Source organism: Cotesia glomerata, linkage group LG2, assembly GCF_020080835.1.
Source record: "Cotesia glomerata isolate CgM1 linkage group LG2, MPM_Cglom_v2.3, whole genome shotgun sequence".
Classification (NCBI taxonomy): Eukaryota; Metazoa; Arthropoda; class Insecta; order Hymenoptera; family Braconidae; genus Cotesia; species Cotesia glomerata.
Window position 1 is genome coordinate 1,172,020 of NC_058159.1, and position 23,909 is coordinate 1,195,928.

Below are 23,909 nucleotides of genomic sequence, written 5' to 3' on the forward strand. Positions count from 1 at the left end.
TTTTTTTTAAATCATACAATTATCGTATTAATAACTATTTTTTATTTGTCCGACAATTTTTTAAATAAATTCGCTCATTAAATAATAACTAATCTAATAGTTTATAATTTTATGAATTATATTTTCTTTGTTGCTTTAATATAAAATTGACTCTATTTTCATTGATAAAAAAATTGTCGGACAAATAATCATTTATTATTCACACTACAACCTTATGACTAGCAACAGCCTTTTAATTAATTGATTCGAATGATTTTTTTGATGAGAAAATTTTTAAAGGACTCGTAAGCCGTCCCCTTCAAAATTGCGACGCGAAAAAGAGCTTCTGTTCAAAATGAATAGTTACACGAAGTTGAGAAAAAATCGAGAAGAATTTCGTCGCTATTTAGTTAAAATGATAATAGAGCAGGAGTTGGAAGACAATCCTGAGTCTGAGATAAATGAGGAGAAAGTAATGAGTGCGGATGGTAAAGATGATTTATTGAAGTATTATTACTATATAATGTACGGTATTGATGATGTACATGTCGCTCCGATGGAGGCGGAGTTGCTGGCGAGGATTTTGAACCTCGTGCCTCAAAAATGGAAGAAGAAATTCAGAGGTGTTCTCGATAGAGTTATTGGTCATATTAAGGAAGACTATGCGATGAGTTTAAAGAAGTCGATTGTTGATTTTGTGCTTCAAGATCCGTTGAAAGATGACTTTGGAGTTTATGAAAGCAAGGTAAACATTTTTGCTACTATTTTGTATAGGAAAATGATAAAGATGATTATTTTCCTCGAGAAGTTTCAAACTTCTTCGATTTCTCCGTACTGACCCATCTAAGACTCTCAGCCAAACTTAGCTCTAACGTTTCTTTAACTTATACTCCATAAATTTGGTCATCAACAATGTGAATTGAATTGATAGATTTCTTGCGTGGAAAATCGATAAAAGGAATTAACTTTTCTGAGAAGTTTCAAACTTTGCCCGAAAAAAAATAATAGAATTAAAATAAATTCTATTTGTTCAACGAATCTAAACACGAATTGTGGTAGAGCATGATCCACCCTATCAGTTCGGTCGATTAGGGTCATTGAGACGATGGTAGAATTCATGATATTTCGAAAAAGCATATTTAATATTTATTTTTAAATTTTTTACGTCTGAAAATAGTTTTAGCCGTAATATAAAATATTTACTACTAGCAACCTTGCAGTCACTATGTGACTACCGTGACTTGTGAACTATAAATAAATAAAATTTTGCTTTATTAAATAATGACTTTTATTAAATTGCACTGTACTTTCTTAAATATTGACGTTTTTCAAGATATAAGCTCATACCGATGTTACACTCATCAAGAGCTTTCATTTGAGTACCCACATGCATTTTTGATATATTTTTCATATATACATATATATAATATATATTTTAAAAATATAAGCTCATCCCGATGTTAACCTCATTAAGAGCTTTCATTTGAGTACCCACATGCATTTTTGATATATTTTTCATATATACATATATATATATATATATATATATATATATAAATATATGAAAAAATGATGTGGGTACTCAAATGAAAGGTTTCGATGAGTGTAACATCGAGATGAGCTTATATCTTTAAAAATGTCAATAGTTCATAAGATACAAGGTCATTTCTTAATTATGTATTATATATTATTCTCTAATAATATAGCTGATTTTTAATTTGTAAATTAATTTATTTTTAACACTAATAGGATGCAACGACAAAAGAGAGACATGAAATAAAAAACTTCTCACCATCCTTTAGCAGCAGGTACAAAAAAATAAGACTAAAGTTACAAAAAATTATCATCCTCTATCATCCATGCATGAAAAAAGCATCAGAATTATGGCACCAAGAATTTAGGTGAAGAAATTTCCAATTTTATCTAAATAATAAACATATTAATTATAATTATGATCGATATACTTTTATATTTTGTTTTTTATCAGCACCTTGAGATTAATTGACAGAGAAAAATTAGAGTCTGAATGTAAGCCGTTCGATTTATCAGCGTTCGAGCTAACATTTACAAATATGGTACAAAAAACGATAAGTGTTCTGTGCAAAGTATGGTTACCCAAACTCGTTAGTATTTTTACCGCAGTGAGTACTTAACTTAAATTAATCACTACTCATTACCGTCGGATTAGAGCCTGTACTGTACTTATATACTTTCCGTTAAATATTTTAGGGAGCGAAAAAAGGGCTTTTGCCTATCGATTATGACGAGCCTAATATAACCAGATTTTTTAGCTGCCTCGCTTATATTATGAAAAGCCAACTACGTTGTCTTTGTTTGCTATCGATGGAAGATTATATAAATTTTTTGTTGAAACTTGCAGTAAGTTTTTTTCTATTTAAATTATGAAATAGCGTAAAATTTTTCCCCTCCTTTTCTTAATTAATATAAATGATTTATTAATAATTAAAATTTTATCCAGACCAGAGGATCGCGGAACCAATTAACCGTAAGTAATAAATTATTTAGAAAAATTACGTGTGATGAAATGATAAATTAATTTAACAAAACTATATATGTTTCGATCAATAGTTCATACCTTGCAGCTTCAATATAAATTTAGTTGTAAGAAGTAAGACAATTGGATTTGATCCCTCGTTCAAGGCTTTTACGGACATATTACTTTTTCTATTGACGTCGCTGTACAAAGCCGTCTGTGGGTACCCTTGTATAGAAAGGAAACTCTACAGCAGCTATATTTCATCTAAAAAGTCATTAAAAGTAACAATTTCAATGATCATCAAATTATAATTAAAGAAATAACTGGATTAAGGTTATATGACGCATTTTTTTGCAGCCAACAATACATTCCGAAATCCTCGAGCGTTACGAGCAACAAATAGTAGAATTAATTCAAGAACATCGTATCGGCCCGGAACTCCAAGTTCAACAGTTCGACAAATATATTTCTCTCATAAATAACACAGACGAGGAGTTTGTGAAAAAGTTTCTGAATGCTGAAGTACCCAAAAGTTTCACCGAATATGCGGAATTGATAGAGAAGTACGACCAACTTGGAAAGAATATTCCGATTGAATTCGACCGGACATTTTTCTTGGGATTATTTGATGTCCATCGCGATGAGTTGATGGAATATATGGCCAAGTCCGCGACTATTTTGAAAAATAGTTTGATCGATCGGATGATCGATGACTATCAATTAAAATCAAGAGTGTCGGTAGTGGTTTTTATAATTTATTATTCTAATAAGAGGTATGCGAGGGTTTAAATTGGATTAAATTTAATAGAATCGGTGAAGACTATGAAAGCATTGCGGAAAAAGCGCTAGGTACACCGGCAACAACCAGAGAGCTAATGGATTTGAAAGCCTTCGTGGTAAAAGCTGAAACTGAAATGATTATCGACTTGGAAAATCGCTTGAGGGAGATAATCAAATACGTGCAATTTCTGTCTGATTACACACTTTTGACACCTGTTGAACTGAAAACCAATAATTTTGCATTTCAATGGTAAGGTTCGGGTTTAAATTGTTTATTTACTTAGTCATTTTTTATTATTACTACACTGATAGAAAATTTACGTTGACTCAAGAGATATTTTCTTGATCTAAGAATTTATTTTGGAAGACAAATGATTATTTTGCTTTAAGAATTTCTTGTCTTGATTTAGATTTTCTTGGCTTAAAAGCTATATTATCTTCAATCGATACATTTAAGTTTTTTAATGAAAATAACATTATCGTTTAAAAAACTTAAAATAATTCATCAAAGTAGATTTCAAAAACTAAATAGTCTTTGATTGTTACACAAAAAAAAAATTATTTCTTGGAAATAAGTACCCTGATAGCCACAGTTTCAGACCAACCAAGTTGGTGTCAGATAGTTGCCACCAACTTAGCGACAACTTGCGGTCAACTTCCGAATTTGTAACTGTTGGCGCCAAGTTGGCCTGGTTTGAGAAAAGAGACCAATCTTACTGCCGCAATATGTCGCCTTAAATTTCTTTGAAAGGAAACTTATCGTCAACTTGCGTGATTGAGTTTCAGAGCAACTTTGCCGAACAACTTGGTGAACAATCTCGGTGAATGTCACCAACCGAAGTTACTTTCAAGAGTTGCCATGAAGTTGGTGACAAGTTGCGGCAGTAGAATTGAAAGCAGAAAGTTGCGGCTTAATCCAGCAGCTATCAGGGTAGAAGTATCGAATCTTAAAAGCCATTCTCAATATCAAGGTCGGTAACATCTTGAATCAATGATATCGCTTATCTTGAAACAAGAGACAAAAATTCTTGAAAGAAATATATCTATGTCTAGTTTCAAGAGTTCAAGTTCTGAAGAAAAAAAGTTTCTTGAATCAAGATTGTTTTTCTATCAGTGTACCTCACTTTTGAAGGTATCACAAAATGCAAGGGATTTTTGAGGAGCATAGAAAAATAGTAGAAGCCAAAACTGGAGAGTATCAGGAAGCATTGCTGGCGAGAATTGAAAAGTTCAAACAGGATTTAAAGATTTGGGAAAAGTATTGTGATGAAATGCAGTACTGGGGAAACGTCGACGAGATATTTCGGTATCGGAAAAAAGCGACTAATTTAGAAAACCGTCTCGTGGGGGCTATGAATACTATTGACGAGTTTAATGAGGAAGAACAGATGTATGGTTGGCAGATGTCTGAGTATCCGCTACGAAAAAAGGTTTTTCTAAATTTTATCATGTTTTTATTTATAATATCAATCAATTCAATGATTAATGACTTATTTTACAATCTTAATCCTTAAAGAATGTCATTTTTTTCATAACATTCCAACAATATCGATTTTTTTGGATCAAACTTGTTGATTTAATTCAAAAATTACAATCAAAATAAAAATACATAGTTTATTAAAACTGTTAATTTTAATATTAAAATACATTTTTGGAAGATTGCTTTACAAATTTTTTCAACAGATAGCTGACAAATTATCTCCTTACAAAAAATTTTATGACATCGCCTGCGATTTCATTTCTCAACACGAATTGTGGATGGGATCAATGATCGGCAGCCACGACCCTGAGACAATTGAAAACGATTCTGGCACTGCTTATCGCAGTATAATGAAATTGGAAAAATCGTTCCAAGAATTGACAGTTCGTAAGCTCGCTGAAGTGGTCAGAGTAAAAATAGAAGAGTTCCGTGAGCATATGCCGCTTATTTCAAATTTGGGAAATCCGGGCATGAAAAGCCGCCACTGGACACAAGTTTCTGAAATCGTTGGATTTCCGATAAAAGTTGACGAAAATATGACTTTGGCGAGAGTAAGTTCAAAAATTGTCCATCATTAATGATCCATACACAGTAAAAAATTTTGCGTCAAAAAATGTTGTGTTAAAAATTTTTATGTTAAATATTTAACACTTTTTTGTGTTGATTTAACAGAATAAATGTTAAATTTACACATAAGTGTTATAAATATTTAACACAAAATTTTTTGACGCAAATTTTTTTACTGTGTAAGTGAATATTTTATTTTCCTTGAAGATTATTGACTTTGGATTGGACGAATACGTGCCTAAATTTGAGGGAATATCAGAAGCAGCGACCAAAGAAAGCAATCTAGAAAAAGCATTGTTGAAAATGCATGCCGACTGGACTAGTGTTGAATTCACAGTGAATCCATACAGAGATACGGGTACGTATGTTATTGCCAGTGTTGATGAAATACAGCTGCAATTGGACGATCATTTGACGAAAGCTCAAACCATGAAGAATTCACTTTACATCAAACCATTTGAAAAGGAGACCTTGTAAGTAATAATAAATAAATTCAAGCACAAAATTTTCTAATCCAATTTTATGTTTGAACTTTGTTATTTTTTAAGGGAATGGGAAGCCAAATTATATTTATTGCAAGATATAATGGATTACTGGCTGAAAGTTCAAGCAACTTGGATGTACTTAGAGCCAATATTTTCCTCTCCGGACATTCAACAGCAAATGCCTGAAGAAGGTCGACGTTTTAGTGCCGTTGATAAAGTAAAAACTAATTTTTTCAAAGTTAATTTATTTTTATGATAATATTTTAACGATTTAATAGATTTGGAGGGATATCATGAACTCGGTAATGCAAGATCCAAAAGTAATGTCAGTTGTGGAAATCGACAAAATGTTAGATCGCTTGAAAAAATGCACGGGGCTGCTAGACTTGATCCAAAAAGGTCTAAATGATTATTTGGAAAAGAAGCGCCTGTTTTTTCCACGTTTTTTCTTTCTGTCCAATGATGAGCTGCTGGAAATTTTATCCGAGACCAAAGACCCAACGCGGTGAGAAAAATTAGACATACAAAATAAATTGAGTCTAATTTTAAGACCAAAAAATGTTCTTGAATCAAGTATATAATTTTGAAGAACTTTATCTTGATTTGAGTAAAAAAAATTCTTAAACTAAGAAATTTTTACTTGGTTTAAATAAATTTTACTTGATTCAAGACAATTACTCTCTTCAAAACTATTTTCTTGGTTCAAAAATTTTCAAGTTAATTTTTTTTTCAGTAAAATTCTATTTGAAAAAGAAAATTAATCGATCGTATTTTTTGTTAATAGATAAATTGACTTTATCTAAACTTTTATTATCTTTAATTCATTTTTCTGAAATAAAAAAAAGATAATTTTTCCGTACTATATAAAAGCTCTAACGGGATGTAGAAAACTAATTTATATTTCCGCTCAATAAATTTTTATTACTGTTCGATACCCTACAAAAAACCGATAAAAAAGTAAGAGGTGTAAATAATTTATTTATAGAGTCCAGCCACATCTGAAAAAATGTTTCGAGGGAATAGCCAAACTTGCTTTCACAGAGTCTATGGAAATAACGACAATGGAATCATCCGAAGGCGAAGCTATTGTCCTGGAGGATAAAATAGATACCGCGAGCACGCGCGGGCAAGTTGAAAAGTGGCTTGTCGAGCTTGAGAATGACATGAAGAAAAGCGTCCGAGCTCAAGTAAAAATTTTCTTTTCACTTATTCTACGTATAAACAATATTTAATTAATTAATTAATTAATTTTACAGAACTTTTCTTTAATTTTCTGCTTTGAGTCAACGTCACATATTTTTTACAATATAATTTTAATTATTATTATCATTTTGAAATAATCTTTATTAATATTAAATATCTTCGCGCGTTGTGGATTATACAAATGTTAAGAATATCTGTATAATTAGTGTAAGACCCTTAGGGAACTTTTGCTTCAGGGTCTAAATTTTTAATAAATAAATTCTATTTATTGAATTAATGATAAAAAATTTCGGATGTAATACTAATTAAATCAATAAAATAAAACTATAAATAATATTACTTTCGATGAAGGATTGAATAATATTTGATTAATAGTAAAAAGTCTAAAAAAATTCAATAGGTCAACAATGCCCGAGAAGCGTACTTGACAAAAGAGAGAAGTAAGTGGGTCCTCGAGTGGCCAGGACAAACAATTCTTTGCATCGGGCAGCTTTATTGGACTGCAAATGTTACTGCAGCTTTTCCCCAAGGTCTCGATGCACTGAAAGCTTATATAGACACTTGTAATGAAGAACTCAATCATATCGTTGAGCTTGTTCGCGGTGACTTATCCAAACAAAACCGAACGACGCTCGGTGAGTTGAGTCTATTTGAAGAACCAAAGAATAAAAATATAATTACCATGCTAAAAATACACAATTATTTTTAGAGGCTCTTATTACATTGGACGTCCACGCAAGAGATGTTTTGGTGGAACTCTGGGGAAAAAAAGTCACTAAAGACACGGATTTCAAATGGCTTTGCCAACTCCGTTACTACTGGATGGTAATTTCCCTTATTAAAAAAAAAGATTCAAAACGATTCAACCCATGCAAATATATATCTATATAATTGTAAAGTTGAATCATTTTTAATCGCTTTGAGCCATTTAAATCTTTTTTTTTTAATAAGGGTTGATGGAAAAATTGTTAGATTAAAATCATTTGACTGAAAATTATTTGCAGGAGGAAAATTTAGTTACTATGATGATTAATTCATCGCTGAACTACGGGTATGAATATCTGGGGAATACATCCCGTCTTGTTATCACACCCTTGACTGACAGGTGTTACCGAACGTTATTTGGAGCCCTGGCGCTACATTTAGGTGGTGCGCCTGAAGGTCCTGCGGGAACTGGAAAAACAGAGACGACTAAGGATTTAGCGAAAGCTATTGCTAAACAATGTGTTGTTTTCAATTGTTCGGATGGTTTGGATTATATTGCTCTTGGAAAATTTTTTAAGGTTAAATAATTTCTTTTATTTTTAATTATTTCAACTAAAATTAAAAAAACGCAGCAGAAATAATTGATTAAGCCTTAAAACCTAAATAATGAGTAAAATTTTGAAGATAGAAAACTTTTTTATAGAAAATTTAATTATCTATATTATTTTTTTTTTATTTTTGGTACAAAAATTTGAGTTTAAATTCTAATGTTTAAAAAACTTGATTAATGTTTACGAAATCCTACACAGTAAAGAATTTTGCGTTATTGCGTCAAAAAATTTTGTCTTAAAAATTTTTATGTTCAATATTTAACACTTTTTTGTGTTGATTTAACAGAATAAATATTAAAATTGCACATAAAAGTGTTAAATATTTAACACAAAAATTTTTCACACTAAATTTTTTGACGCAATGACGCAAAATTTTTTACTGTGTAAAAAAACGCAGCAGAAATGGTTAATTAAATCTTAAAACTTAAATAATGAGTAAAATTTTGAAGATAGAAAAAAAATGATGCAAAACTTTTCGTCGAAAATGTAATTTTTTATGAAAAAGATTATCAATTTTAATGTATCTCTTATTTTTAGTACAGAAATTTGAGTTTAAATTCTAATATTTAGAAAACTTGATTAATGTTTACGAAATTCTAAATGAATTTTTGTTTGTCAAATATTCGCGCACATTATTGATGAATTTAAAAGTTTGACAGTTATATTTCTTCCATTAGCTTGATTAATAACAATAATAATAATAAAAATGATTGAACTAAAGGGTTTAGCGGCATCTGGTGCTTGGTCGTGTTTCGACGAGTTTAATCGGATTGATCTGGAAGTTCTGTCGGTAGTAGCTCAACAAATTTTAACCATTCAACGAGCTATTAATTCTGATAAATCAATACTTGTATTCGAAGGCACTGAATTGAAATTAGATCCAACTTGTGCTATTTTTATAACGATGAATCCTGGATACGCCGGGCGGTCTGAGCTCCCGGATAATTTGAAAGCTCTTTTCCGTTCTGTTGCTATGATGGTAATTATTATTATTATTACTATTACACTAAAAACTTTATTAAGAAAATCGTATAAATTCTCAAGAGGGAAATCGATCCAACTTGAAGTAATACTAATGATTAGCGATAATTTCAAAGGAACTAATATCAAGACTTCTCAGCAATTAAAATGAAACTTTAGTTTTGTAACTTCTTGCTTCTGAGCTTAAGAGCTTGTTAAAAAATTTAACTTTACTTGAAAAAATCGAAACTTTGGCAATTTCGATAAAGTTATTGCTTCTTCAAAACATTTAATATTTTATAATTAATTAATATAAAATATTAAACTTCAGTAATTGGATCTTTTTTGTATTTAACAACTATTACACTGATAGAAGGATTTGTTTAGTTAAAAATATTTGTTAATATTTAACAAATCATTTATTAGAGACCACTTTTTAGTAATAAACAAATATTTCTTAGTATTTAAAATGATTTGTTTGTATTTAATAAATCTGATATTCATTTATTAAATATTAATAAATCTTTTTAAATACTAAGAAATATTTGTTTAATACTAAAAAGTGGTCTCTAATAAATGATTTGTTAAATATTAAAAAATATTTTTAACTATAAATAAATCCTTTTATCAGTGTAATTGAAATTTAAAATGAAAATTTTTAGGTACCAGATTACGGATTGATTGCAGAAAACACTCTTTACTCTTATGGTTTTTACAAAGCGAGACAACTGTCTATAAAAATTGTAATGGCCTATCAATTATGCTCAGAACAACTGTCAAGTCAAAGTCACTACGATTACGGAATGAGAGCCGTAAAGTCCGTATTAATAGCAGCTGGTAATCTTAAATTAAAATATCCAAATGAAGATGAAGATATTTTGATGCTGCGCAGTATTAAAGATGTCAATCTTCCGAAATTTTTGAATCATGATCTTCCTTTATTTAATGTAAATTCATTTTTAAGATTTATTATTTGATTTGAAGTCTGCTAATTTTTTGATTGAATATTTTAGGCGATTGCATCAGATCTGTTTCCAAATATAGTTCTACCAAAATCAGACTACACAGAATTGGACGAGTGCATCACAGAAGCTTGCGATCGACTAAACATACAATGCGTTCCACTGTTTTTAGAAAAAATTCATCAAATTTACGAGATGATGATTGTCAGACACGGATTTATGATTGTTGGTTTGCCTTTCAGTGGAAAAACTACCGCCTATAAAGTACTAGCTTTGGCTCTTAAATTTTGCGAGCAAAAAGTAAATAATTTAATTTCTTTTAGAGCTAGATAAAAATTTTTGAACCAACAAAATAATTTTGAAGAGTTTCACTGTCTTGAATCAAGACGAAAAATTCTTGAATTAAATAAAATTAACTTAAACCAAGAAAAATTTGTTAATTTGAGAATTTTTCTACTCAAATCAAAAAGATGAAATTCTTCAAAATTATTTACTCGATTCAAGTAAATTTTTTTTGTGTGGACATTTACATGATTGGTAACAAAATTGAATGTTTTTAGAGTGTACTTAATGAACACAGAGTCGAGGTATCAATAATTAATCCCAAATCGATAACCATGGGCGAATTATACGGTCAATTTGACCCAGTATCTCATGAATGGAGTGACGGAATTCTGGCGATTAATTATCGAATATTCGCGACATCCTCCAATGATAATCGCAAGTGGCTTGTGTTTGATGGACCTGTTGATGCGGTGTGGATTGAAAACATGAACACTGTGTTGGACGATAACAAGAAGCTGTGTCTTATGAGTGGCGAAATAATACAATTGTCACCAACCACCAATTTGATATTTGAACCGATGGATCTTGAAGCTGCATCTCCCGCTACTGTATCAAGATGTGGAATGATCTATATGGAGCCACTTGCTCTTGGCTGGGAGCCTCTATTGAAGTCGTGGATTGCAACTGTACCGGAAAAACTTGGAGATTATTTGAAGCAGTTTTTGTACGAGTCACTGTTTGTGAGGTTTTGTAATCCGCTGTTTCATTTGATAAGGCGTGGAGGATTTAAGGTAGTGTTTGAGGATCCGCCTGTAAAGTCTTAGGTGTTTATATTTGTTGGTTTTAATGAATTACAGATAATGTGCACAGAATCAAATATTCTGAGGTCAATCACTTACTTAATGGACTGTTTCATAGACGATTATCGTATTGAGGTTGATGAAAAAGAAAGCGGAACACCTAGTGTTAAGCTCAGTGAACTAGATCTTAGAGCTCAAGTTGAAGTAAGTATTTTTTTTGTATATTTTGTCTGGATAATCTCTTCAAATTATTTTTTTTTTTATGAAAAAAAGAGTGAGTTATGATGTATTGAACATCCTTCGATCAGTTTTATCCGTCTAGTAAGTTTTACCATTGAGAATTTGATTTTTAAAAACTCTGTACAATAAATTTTAAGAATTCATTAATATAGATAATGAAATTTTGCTTTATTAAATAATGAATTTTGTTAAATTGCACTGTACTTTCTTAAATAATGACGTTTTTAAAGATATAAGCTCATCCTGATGTTACACTCATCAAGACCTTTCATTTGAGTACCCACATACATTTTTGATATATTTTTCATATATATACATATATATAATATATGAATATATATGAAAAATTAATGTGGGTACTCAAATGAAAGGTCTTAATGAGTATAACATCAGGATGAGCTTATATCTTTAAAAATGTCGAGTTGACGAAATACAAGGTCATTTCTTAATTATTGACAATTTTTAAGATATAAACTCATTTTGATGTTCCACTCATCAAGAGCTTTCATTTGACTACCCACATGCATTTTTGATATATTTTTCATATATACATATATACAATATATATAAATATATGAAAAATTGATGTGGGTACTCAAATGAAAGGTCTCAATGAGTGCAACATCGAGATGAGCTTTTATCTTTAAAAATGGCAATAGTTAAGAAAGTACAGTGCAATTTAAGACTATTAAAAAACGACCTTGTATCTTGAGTACTATTGACATTTTTAAAAATATAAACTCATCCCGATGTTACACTCATCAAGAGCTTTCATTTGAATACTCACATGCATTTTTCATATATTTTTCATGAATACATATATATATATATATATATAATATATATAAATATATGAAAAATTGATGTGGGTACTCGAATGAAAGGTCTTGATGAGAGTAACATCAGGATGAAGTTATATCTTTAAAAATGTCAATAGTTCACAAGATACAAGGTCATTTCTTAATTATGTATCTAGAGATACAGCATTTTCAATTAGTCGCTGTTACATTGATCTTTAAGAAATTGATAACAAATTTAAAATAAAAAAAATTTGACTTTTTATCAAATAACTATTTTCTATAAAACAGTAACTTAATTTCTTTTTATGAAGGGTTCATTTTTCTTCTCATGCATTTGGGCAATGGGTGGTACGCTGGAGTCAAAAGGTCGAGAGCAATTCAGTCTTCTCTTCCGTGGACTACTCGAAAAAGAATTCCCCATAAATCTCCAAGAATTGTTCAACCTTGATAAAATTTCCCCTCCGACAAAACCCTACATCTTCATAATGCCCAAAGACGGACTGGTATTTGACTACAGATTTATAAAAGAGGTATTCATGAAATTTCGCCTTTAAAAATAATCCCGGTAACTAATTAAAACTTTTTAAATGTTACACTGCATCCAATTCCGCAATAATTGCTCAAGTTGCCTCTAAAGCTTGAAACTCAAACTTCTTGATAAAATTAATCAAACAATGAAAGTAATGAGTCAAATTCAATCCAGGGTAAAGGAAAGTGGAAACTTTGGTCCGACGAGCTGTTGAATGCAGCTCCCATACCTAGAGACATTCCAGTAAATCAAATAATTGTCCCAACCGTCGAGACAATTAGATACACAACTCTGTTCCAATTGTTAGTCCAGCATTCCAAGCCGGTTTTATTCATCGGACCCACTGGAACTGGAAAATCTGTGTACATTACAGACTTTCTGCTAAAGAAAAACGACACCAACATATTCAAGCCGCTTTTGATAAACTTTTCCGCTCAAACATCTGCTAACCAAGTGCAGGAAATTATAATGAGCAAACTAGATAAGCGACGGAAAGGTGTCTACGGCCCACCAATTGGCAAACGGTGGGTTGTCTTTGTTGATGACGTTTCAATGCCATTGACAGAAGTTTATGGGGCTCAGCCGCCTATTGAATTGCTAAGGCAACTTTTGGATCATTCGCAATGGTAATTTTTGTTTTAAATCCAACAGTGCACGCCTCATAATCTCATTTTTCATAATAAAATTGATTAAAATAAAATACAAATTCTTTTAAATCTTTCGCGCCATTGTCGACCCAGAAAAGAAAGGTACTGCGCATGTATTGTAAACGAACCCTATTTACATAGATATAGATATACAAACGATTAGTGGATTTTTAGTTTATTGCTAATTATAAATAAACTACATTGAATTAGACCGTGATCTTCCAAAGGACTAAGTTTTAAATCATACTGAAGCGTATAAAAAATAAATGGACTTGATCAGTTAAATTTTTCGGCAGTTATCGTGACCACGCCAGTTTTTATACATACATTTGACAGCCGGACGTCCACGGAATAATTATTTTAAACATTTTTTTTATTTATTTAAAAAGCAAAATGTCTTTTAAAAATGTCATAAGTGTTGAAACTAGGGTTTTTCCATTACATTTGTGTGTAAATATTGTTCTACAAGTGCGATAGAAAATAAATAGAGACAATTTCAGTTCAAGAAATCGCTTGATTTTTGTAAGGCGAGTGTAGAGCACAACCTCATCTGCTTCGCTTATGAGGCGTGCAATAGATAAACATACACTAATAAAAAAATTTATTTGATTCAAGAGAAAAAATCTTGAATTTACAATTTTCAATGAAAAATTTAGCCTTTAATTTTCTATAAAAACATTAAATATTTATCGGAATTATTAATCGTTTAATCTATTAGTTAAAATTGTGTAAAAATTTGAAGCTGATTGATTCAGCCATTTTTAAGAAATCTTAGTCACCAACTTTGAAAAGATATTTTTGAGAAAAAAGCGTTTACAGTTGTTCAATTTTAGCCCTATTAAAAATCTAAAGCTCCGTTTGAACTTTGAAAATACTTGTCTGCTTAACATTAAATTTTTTGTACATCTGTCACAAAAATAAAATAAAAAAAAAATTTACTTTTCAAAAATTCTGAAATGCGTGTAACTCTTAAACAAAATCATTACAGGTATGACAAAAAAGAAAAAACCGCTATAAAATTAATTGAAGTGCAATTGATCTGCGCAATGGGAACTCCAGAGAATGGAGGTAGAGATGTGACACCAAGATTTAAAAGACACTTTTTTACATTATCAATATCTGAGTTTGAAAACCAAGTAATGATCTCGATATTCAGCAAAATAATCCTCTGGCATCTAGATACAAGGTACATCTTAAAAAAGCATTAGGTTAATAAATAATAATTAATATAAAAACTTTTTTAGAGGGTTCAGTAAAGAATTTGATCCTTGCATCAATCAAGTTGTCCTCGCGACTCTTGATGTTTACCAAGAAAGCCTAAAAAATTTGCTACCGACTCCATCAAAGTCGCATTATCTGTTTAATTTACGCGACTTTTCACGAGTTATTCAAGTAATTTTTCCATTTTCTCTCAAGATTAAAAGATCAAAACTTTTTAAAGAAGCCTTTGGTTATTTATTCAAAAACTTTGATCGCAGGGCGTTCTACTGTCAGTGCCAGAGTCAATGCCAACTTTGTCTTGTATGAAGAGACTGTGGGTCCATGAAATCCTACGAGTGTTTGGCGATCGATTGATTGATGAACAAGACACCACTTGGCTAATTAAACAGCTTCGTTCCACTGTCGAGAGACACATGGAAGCGAGCTTTGATGCTCTTTTTGAGGATTTAGCAGAAAATTCAAACGATATTGTAATTTTACATTATATATTTTTAGAATAGTCAATTAAATTGATAAAAATTAATGACATGTATTTCGTTGCTTGCACAAATTTATAGATTGGTGAAAAAGAGTTGAGAAAATTAATTTACTGTGACTTTATCGATCCTAAAGCGGATGTAAGATTGTACAGAGAAATTCAAGATTTAGAATTGCTTAAATCTATTGTTGAGGGTTATTTGATTGAATACAATTCGATGACGAAGAAACCTATGAATTTAGTGCTTTTCAGGTAATTTTAAAAATAATTATCAATAAAACTCTCTAATTTAATTTTAAACACAAAAAAGTATAACTTTTACAAACGATTGAACTAAAATATAGGTTCGCAATAGAACATATCTCGAAAATGGCTCGAATAATAAAACAACCACGAAGCCATGCTCTCATTGTTGGAGTAGGCGGTTCAGGAAGACAATCCTTGACACGACTGGCATCTCACATTTGCGGATATGAATTGTCCCAAGTAGAACTTACTAAAAACTACGGTCTTCATGAATGGCACGAAGATCTGAAAAAAATTCTGAAAAAAGCCACTGCTGGAGAATTGAGCTCTACATTTTTGTTCGCTGACAGTCAAATTAAAAATGAAGGTTTTCTTGAAGACATTAGTAACGTGTTGAATTCTGGAGAGGTCTAAATTTTTCTTTTTTAATAAAACTATACTATAAGTGCTATAAGTGGAATATTTTTTTTTATTTAAAAACAGGTTCCAAACTTATTCAATAACGAAGAAAAAGCAGAAATTTGCGAAAAAATGCGAATGATTGACCGACAACGGGAACGTGCGATGCAAACAGACGGGAGTCTGGTGGCTTTATTCAATTTATTCGTACAAATAGCTAGAGATCAATTGCATATCGTCGTCGCAATGTCGCCTATTGGAGATGGATTCCGTAATAGAATACGAACTTTTCCAGCTCTCGTAAATTGCTGCACTATCGATTGGCTCCAGGTCTTTTATTGAAAGTCCTTTACTAAAATATTCAATTTATAAACTTGTTTTAACTTTATGATGTTACCTTTTAACATTTACGAATATTGATGTTAACTTTTATCAATTTAAAAACAGCCATGGCCGGAGGACGCATTGTTGGCAGTAGCGACGCGATTTTTGAGCGAAGTTAAATTAACAGACCACGAGCGCAATGGTGGAATTGAAATGTGTCAATTTTTTCATATTTCTACTCAACTTTTGACAGATGAATTTTACACTAGAATACAGAGATACAATTATGTCACTCCAACATCGTATTTGGAGATGATAAATACGTTCAAAGAGCTGCTAAATAATAAACGAAAGTAAGTTTTTTATTTTTTGTTTTCATCAATTTTTGGAATTTTATTTGCTCTTTTCCGTACCCATAAAAAATCCTACCATCACTTTATTGTAAAGAATTGGCATTACATATTTAAAAAAAATACAAATTCATTTAAAACATTTTCAATTACAGAGAAATAACTCTGGCTAAAAATCGGTACGAGGGTGGAATCGGCCGGTTAGTTTCAACACGTACTCAAGTTGCAGAAATGCAAGAAACGCTTAAAGAGTTGCAGCCGATGTTGGTGACAGCTGCACAAGAAGTGCAGAAAATAGTTGCTACTGTCGAGAAGGAAAGCTTGGAAGTTGCTGAAGTTGAGAAAGTTGTTAAAGTCGACGAGGAAGCTGCTCTGGTAAGTATTTCATTTATTTGTTTTTTGGTAAGTCATTTTTAATAATTCATGAAGAAGTGCGATAATTAATATAAACTGGTTCTGTAAAAATAGAAAGTAGCGGCTGCTGCTGAAGAAATAAAGACAGAGTGCGATGATGATTTATCAGCAGCTATGCCGATATTAAATGAGGCACAGTCCGCTCTGAATACGTTAACGTCTACTGATATCGCCGTAGTAAGATCTATGAAAAATCCCCCGGCTAATGTCAAACTTGTTATGGAAAGTATTTGTATTCTAAAAGTAAGGATAGTAAATATTCAAAAATATTAAATACACTGAAGAAAAAAAAAAAATTAGCAATGTTATTATAAGAAATTAATTTGTCGAAAAATTTAAACAATTTTATTTCTTAACTAAAAAAATTAAAATTTTTCTTCCATTAATTTTTTTTCTAAAAAAAAATGTTCTCGATTTGGAAAAAACACTTTTGGATTCAAAACTTTTTTTTTAACAAAAAAATTACGGTGAGAATAATTCGTATTTTTTTAGTTAAGAAATAAAATTGTTTAAAATTTCCAACAAATTAATTTCTTGTAACAATCATGTCCATTTTTTTCAAAAAAAATGTTTTTTCTCAGTGTAAATTTAGCTTTATGCCTTCGTTTCACAATTTGTTTTATAATTATTTAATTAAAAGGAAATAAAACCCGACAAAGTGCAATCAGCCGACGGGAAATCCTACGACGACTACTGGAAAGCATCACTGAAAATTCTAGCGGACGTAAAATTTTTAGACTCGCTTGTACACTTTGACAAGGACAACATTTCCAATCACGTTATCGATAAAATACGCCGCGAGTATCTGACAAATCCAAACTTTGATCCCGAGAAAGTTAAAGTTTCATCGACCGCGTGTGAGGGCTTGTGTAAGTGGGTCTTTGCGATGTCTGAGTACGACAAAGTTGCTAAAGCTGTTGCTCCTAAGAAGAAAGCTTTGGCTGAGGCTCAAGAAGTTTACAATGATGCGATGGATAAATTGTCCGCTAAGCGGGCTCAATTGCGCGAGGTTCAGGTAAATAAAACACGGAAAAAAGAAAACTCGAAAAATTACAGTATATAATGCAACGTAGCGCTTCGTGATGAAAACTGGAAAAATTACAGTTTCAAATGTAATTATTACAGATTTTATAAGAATTACATTGTAGAATGTAATACTTACATTGGAAGCTCTGAATATTAAATTAAAAAATTGAATTTAGAAAAATATTATTTCAAACTGTAATTTTTCTAGTTTTGATTACGACGGGACCGATTTTACATTTTATACTGTAATTTTTCGAGTTTTCTTTTTTCCGTGAACTGACGCTGTTATAACTTTCAAAATTCAAATTTCGAAGATTGTTTTTGAGGTTAATCGGAAATCAATGCATTTTAGGGTAAACTAGGAGCTTTGGAAGCTGACTTGGCCTCCCGGAAATCTGAGTATCAAAAAATGATCGACAAAGTTACTGATTGTGAACAGAAACTTAAGCGTGCGGAAGAACTGATTGGGGGGCTGGGTGGCGAGTCTACTAGATGGTCTCAATGCGCCAAGGAATTGGGCGAAAAGTTAGTAAATTCTAAAAACTATTTAAAACTTCTTATTTATTGATCCTTTAGCTAAAAAGATTTTATCATAGAAAAAATATAAGAGCTAGCAGTTTTCTTTAGAAATTCAATCATTTTTTCATTAAAAAAATACATATAAAAATAGTAAAGAAAAATAAAGTGAATAGAAATATTTTGTTTACTTTTTTCTTTGAAATTGTACGTCATTTTATTCTAGACACGTCAATTTTCCAGCGTTTCAGTATTCTCTGTTTACTTTTCTGTTATATTATCCCTCGTCTCTTGTTTGCAGTAAAATTTGCTATAAATTTCACGACACACTTCAGCAAACAAACGTGTTTATTTTCTTTATGCAAAAACAATTTGTGTTTTTTTTAATTTACATTTAAATTTGTTTTTGTTCCTTCAAATTTTTCTAAAAAAAAAAAACTCCATAATTTTTTACTTTTTAAAGTAAAAAACTAAACATATTAATTCAAATTTAAAATGTAATTTATTAAATCGTTTGAATGCCAAAATTTGAACCACTAAAAGCTTAAGCTTCAGTTGAATTAATTATAAACATTTTTTTTTAAAGGTATGACAGTTTAACGGGTGACATAATAATCGCAGCAGGTGTAATCGCTTATTTAGGAGTTTTTACAATGTATTACCGCAACAAACAAATAAAATCCTGGGTTGCTAAGTGCAAAAGTCTTAATATTGTCTGCACGGAAGACTTTTCTCTAAAAGATGTTCTTGGTGATCCAGTACAAATACGGTCATGGAGCATCGCTGAGCTGCCCAATGATTCTTTTTCCATCGAAAATGGGATAATTATTAAGTGATTAAACAAATTTATTTATTTCAGTCATTTTTTTCTTAACTATTCAATTTTTAAATGCCACAAACATATTTTTTTACGCAAAATTTTTGACGGTGCACTTCAGAAGCGCAAGAAGATGGCCGCTGATGATTGACCCACAGAACCAAGCAAACAAGTGGATCAAAAACATGGAAAAGCCTAACAATATGAGCATAATTCGGCTTACTCAACCGGATTATTCACGAGTTTTAGAAAACGGGATTCAGTTTGGTCAGCCGATTTTGTTGGAAAATGTCGGAGAAGAATTGGACGCAATGCTAGAGCCTGTGTTGCTCAAACAAACTTTTAAACAAGGTGGCGCTTTGTGTATAAAGTTGGGAGACTCTGTTGTTGAGTACAATACCAATTTTAGGTATAAAAATAATTAATAATAAAATTAATTACATAACTAACTCATTAAATAACACTCAAAATTGCGATGAATACTAAAAAAATTTTATTTTGAACGTTGCAGACTTTTTATTACTACCAAATTAAGCAATCCACATTATTTACCGGAAATAGCTGTTAAAGTGACTTTGATAAACTTTGTTATAACCACAAGTGGTCTTGAAGATCAATTGCTTGGTATTGTTGTGGCTAAAGAACGCCCGGACTTGGAATCGGAAAGAAATTCATTAATTATTCAAGGCGCTGCTAATAAGAAGTAAATTATTTTGTTTATAATTTTGAAAAAATTATTTTGGAATTTTAAAGAATACTCCAAAAAAAAAAAAAAAAAATACTATATTGATTTAAAAAAATAATTTTTTACAACTTAAAGATTTTTATTAATTTTTTTATCAATATCAGAAGGTGATTTTTCAACATTTTGATGTAGCAATAGTCTAATTATAAATTATTTGAATGATCCAAACCAAAATATTATACTTCTATAAGATATTTAATTGTTTTTTAAAGTGATAATAAATTTTGAACTAATTGTTTTTTCGAACAAATGGAAGATTTTCTAAAATGGAGTTAGACAATTAGAACGTCGATATAAATTCTCCAATAAATTCAATTCTATGATAAATTTTGTTTCAATTTAAGGAGTCGTTACCTTAATTTAATATTCGCAATAAAATTTACTCAAGAAAACTTTCTTGAATTGAAAAAAGTCGGTCTTTTAATTTAAAAAAAAAAAAAAGTGTACCAACACGATAACTTTCTCCATTTAAGTTAGTCTTTTATTCGATCTCAAAGATTTAAAAAGTATTAAAAATTATGAAAATTTAAAAAGTTAATTTAATTCAAATTTCAAACATTGTTCTCGGAAGAATTATAATTAGAACTTCTACTTTCTTATCGAATTGCAACAGGTTGCTAAAAGAAACAGAAAATAAAATATTAGAAATCCTATCAGTCGCCGAAGGGAATATTTTAGACGACGAAGACGGTGTGACAGTTTTGACTTCATCAAAAGTACTCAGCAATGACATTCAAGCAAAGCAAGCAGCCGCGGAAGTAACTGAAAAATCTATAAACTCAACGAGACTCCAGTATACGTCGATAGCTGAATATTCAACGATATTATTTTTCACGATAGGTAAATCAAAGTTATTATTGTCATTACATCATTAAATTTACCATTAATTACGTTTAATGACAGCGGTTCTAGCAAAAATCGACCCGATGTACCAGTACTCGTTAGCGTGGTTCGTTAATTTGTTCAAAATGTCAATCGATACTACCGGGCAGTCAGAGAGCTTGGAGGTGCATTTAAAAGAATTGACCAAAAACTTCACTCGTTCTCTTTACATTAACATCTGTAGATCGCTTTTTGAGAAAGATAAGCTGCTGTTTTCACTGCTGCTATCAGTGCAGCTTATGGATAAATTAAAATCTCATATACCACCGGCTCAATGGATATTTTTACTCACTGGAGGAGTGGGTCTTGACAATCCTTTTCCGAACCCGTGCTCTTGGCTCCCGGCCAAACTGTGGGATGAATTGTGTCGGTTGGATGACGTACCCGGGTTCAAGGTAATTTAGAAAATATTTTTAACCATAACAATCCTTTTTCTTTCATTTTTAACATAATTTCAAGAAATTTCAATATCAAACTGATAAAAGGATTTATTAACTATTAATAATTTAATTTATTTAAAGACAATTATTTAATTTGTTAAATTTTTTTTAACATTCAATAAATATTTATTAATAGTTAATAAGTATTTATTAATAGTTAAAAAATATTTATTAACAGTTAATAAATATTTTGTTGAGTGAATTTGCTTGGCTTGCAATATCATATGATATGAAGATCGCTTATAAATAAAAATCATCTTTATAAATTATTTCCATTAATTATATATTACATTATAATAACATTTATTGTAAAATACCAAATTTTATCACAGGTCATTATTATCTTTTATATTTTTAAATATTAAAAAGGTTAAGTAATTTAATGAATTAAATTATTATCACACAGAAAAAAAGAAATATTTGATTGAAATAAGATTTATTTGAGCCAAATATATAAGATAGTTGGATATGGCCAAATAAATATTTATTTCTGGTAAATATATAATATATTTGAGCGATTTAGTTGCGTCAAATAAATAGTTTATTGATGGTAAAGATATGGTTTATTTGTGGTAAATAAATCATAGTTGACGACAATAATGAACTTTTAAAATTTATTGTAACATTAAAGTTAGCTGTCACTTGACCAATTTTTAATTTTATTTAACAAATAAATTAATTCTAAAAAATTATTTTTTAAAAATCGCATTTTTAATTTTTTAAAATTTCTACATGTCAATTTTTTTCTCTTATTTTTTTGCCATAGTTTATTTGTTAACAAAAGTTCTACAAATTATTAAATATCTGCTAAATTATTTTTATCAATTTTCAGAAATTATAATGGCTTTAAAATGAAAAAAAAAATTATTTTTTATTCTTTTAGTTGAATAATGAAATATTTTCCGTGTCTTCTATTAAATGAAAGTGTTAATTGTAGTTTAAGGATAATTTAGATTTGTTTTCGTAAAATATAATATTTTAATCACCTTACCATATCGGTTAGGTATGACTTTTTTTAATCCCCAATTAATGAATAGTTATTAATTAATATTATTTATGCAAATAAGCTATTTTTTGAAACGTCGCTGTAGCTTAAGTTGCAATCAAAACATTCAAGTTTTGTTTTCAACGTTCAAGTGACGTCATGAGAGCCGTAGTTGAGAGTTTTAATGCCAAAGATATCGTTGTTTCGGACAAACTTAGCATCTTTACCACAAATAAATGATATATTTCTGACAAATAATAAAATAATTCGAGTCAACTGTTATATTTACTTGTACCAAATATATATGGTTGTCATAAAGAAATATTTAAAAAAACGACTCAAATAAATTGATTTATTTGAGACAAATAATTCTTTTTTTCTGTGCATGTATTCCAGCTATAGGCTTATAAAAAGTGTCAAAAGATAATTGCTATTTTTGCTTTTTATTTTAAATAAATATTTGTTAACAGTTAACAAATAGTCATTAACTTTTACAAATATAAATAATGCTGCACTGATAGAAGGATTTCTTAACATTTAAGAAGATTTCTTTGTATTTAAGAAATCATTTCTTAGTATTTAAAAAATATTTCTTTGTATTTAAGAAATATTTCTTAAATACTAAGAAATATATATATATTTTTTAAATACTATGAAATATTTCTTAAATATTAAGAAATATTTTTTAAATACTAAAAAATGATGTTTAAGATATGATTTCTTAAATACAAAGAAATCTTTTTAAATACTAAGAAATCCTTCTATCAGTTGTGAAGCGGGAAAGAATAGGAGTTACGGTAATTATTACGTAAAGCGTTCCACATTCACGTAACAGGATATTGGTAGGAAAGGATTGAGAAAGTAATGTGGAGAGGATCATCTTAATGTGAGTTTATAGAATATGCGAGAAAAAATTATTAGATAGCTCGGACTGGGATTCGAACCCAGAACCTTCCGAAGACATCTCGGCTACTCTACCATTTGAGCTGTCCGGTCTATTTTAGCATGTGTCTTCAACAGATACTTTGATATTGTAAATTCTGATTCGTATAAATATCATATTTTATTAAATTTTAATAAATATTTATTAACAGTTAATAAATTGTACTTAATAAATTACTTATTATCTGTTAATAAATATTTATTAAATCCTATGATATTAAAAAATCATTCATTAACAGTTAATGAAGCTTATTAAATCTAAACAAATCCTTCTATCAGTGCAGCTATTTATTTTATTGATTAATTGTAGAAAAGGTAAATCTATTAGTGTTGCTTCAAAAGAGGGCAATGAGTTCTTTCCTAGCGTGCATTCGCTTAATAACAAAATACTGCAGTTGACACAATCGTACGCTAGCAATCGTTGACCTTTTATTGATTTAATATTTACCGCAATCATTTACATTTTTAAATCCATGTGTTTTATCTTCAAGTTTCGTGCAATTTTTTATTATTAATTATAAATAGGAATTACTAGGTCTATAAATACTTCCTACTCTATAAAATCGATACTTTGTCTAATTAATTAACGCAGAA

The 23,909-nt window shown here is 30.1% G+C and overlaps 1 protein-coding gene across 1 annotated transcript in view; it reads left to right on the top strand.

Annotated features, from left to right (window-relative positions):
* The window catches only part of LOC123260084 (dynein axonemal heavy chain 7), a 28,931-nt gene that overhangs the window by 223 nt on the left and 4,799 nt on the right, over window positions 1-23,909 (top strand). Inside the window, exons 2-40 of the mRNA XM_044721021.1 lie at window positions 280-724; window positions 1,729-1,880; window positions 1,967-2,120; window positions 2,209-2,345; window positions 2,583-2,757; window positions 2,834-3,210; window positions 3,285-3,506; window positions 4,389-4,686; window positions 4,940-5,287; window positions 5,511-5,776; window positions 5,852-6,005; window positions 6,067-6,293; window positions 6,774-6,975; window positions 7,392-7,626; window positions 7,701-7,816; window positions 7,996-8,274; window positions 9,029-9,286; window positions 9,930-10,214; window positions 10,281-10,529; window positions 10,790-11,305; window positions 11,372-11,518; window positions 12,666-12,884; window positions 13,058-13,509; window positions 14,519-14,716; window positions 14,775-14,922; window positions 15,009-15,221; window positions 15,309-15,481; window positions 15,574-15,883; window positions 15,959-16,204; window positions 16,322-16,551; window positions 16,704-16,923; window positions 17,017-17,205; window positions 17,603-17,977; window positions 18,341-18,513; window positions 19,091-19,336; window positions 19,443-19,730; window positions 19,833-20,024; window positions 20,680-20,906; window positions 20,970-21,343. Of these exons, the coding sequence (XP_044576956.1) occupies window positions 280-724; window positions 1,729-1,880; window positions 1,967-2,120; window positions 2,209-2,345; window positions 2,583-2,757; window positions 2,834-3,210; window positions 3,285-3,506; window positions 4,389-4,686; window positions 4,940-5,287; window positions 5,511-5,776; window positions 5,852-6,005; window positions 6,067-6,293; window positions 6,774-6,975; window positions 7,392-7,626; window positions 7,701-7,816; window positions 7,996-8,274; window positions 9,029-9,286; window positions 9,930-10,214; window positions 10,281-10,529; window positions 10,790-11,305; window positions 11,372-11,518; window positions 12,666-12,884; window positions 13,058-13,509; window positions 14,519-14,716; window positions 14,775-14,922; window positions 15,009-15,221; window positions 15,309-15,481; window positions 15,574-15,883; window positions 15,959-16,204; window positions 16,322-16,551; window positions 16,704-16,923; window positions 17,017-17,205; window positions 17,603-17,977; window positions 18,341-18,513; window positions 19,091-19,336; window positions 19,443-19,730; window positions 19,833-20,024; window positions 20,680-20,906; window positions 20,970-21,343 (9,715 nt within the window). The remainder of the gene's footprint in view (window positions 1-279; window positions 725-1,728; window positions 1,881-1,966; window positions 2,121-2,208; window positions 2,346-2,582; window positions 2,758-2,833; window positions 3,211-3,284; window positions 3,507-4,388; window positions 4,687-4,939; window positions 5,288-5,510; window positions 5,777-5,851; window positions 6,006-6,066; window positions 6,294-6,773; window positions 6,976-7,391; window positions 7,627-7,700; window positions 7,817-7,995; window positions 8,275-9,028; window positions 9,287-9,929; window positions 10,215-10,280; window positions 10,530-10,789; window positions 11,306-11,371; window positions 11,519-12,665; window positions 12,885-13,057; window positions 13,510-14,518; window positions 14,717-14,774; window positions 14,923-15,008; window positions 15,222-15,308; window positions 15,482-15,573; window positions 15,884-15,958; window positions 16,205-16,321; window positions 16,552-16,703; window positions 16,924-17,016; window positions 17,206-17,602; window positions 17,978-18,340; window positions 18,514-19,090; window positions 19,337-19,442; window positions 19,731-19,832; window positions 20,025-20,679; window positions 20,907-20,969; window positions 21,344-23,909) is intronic.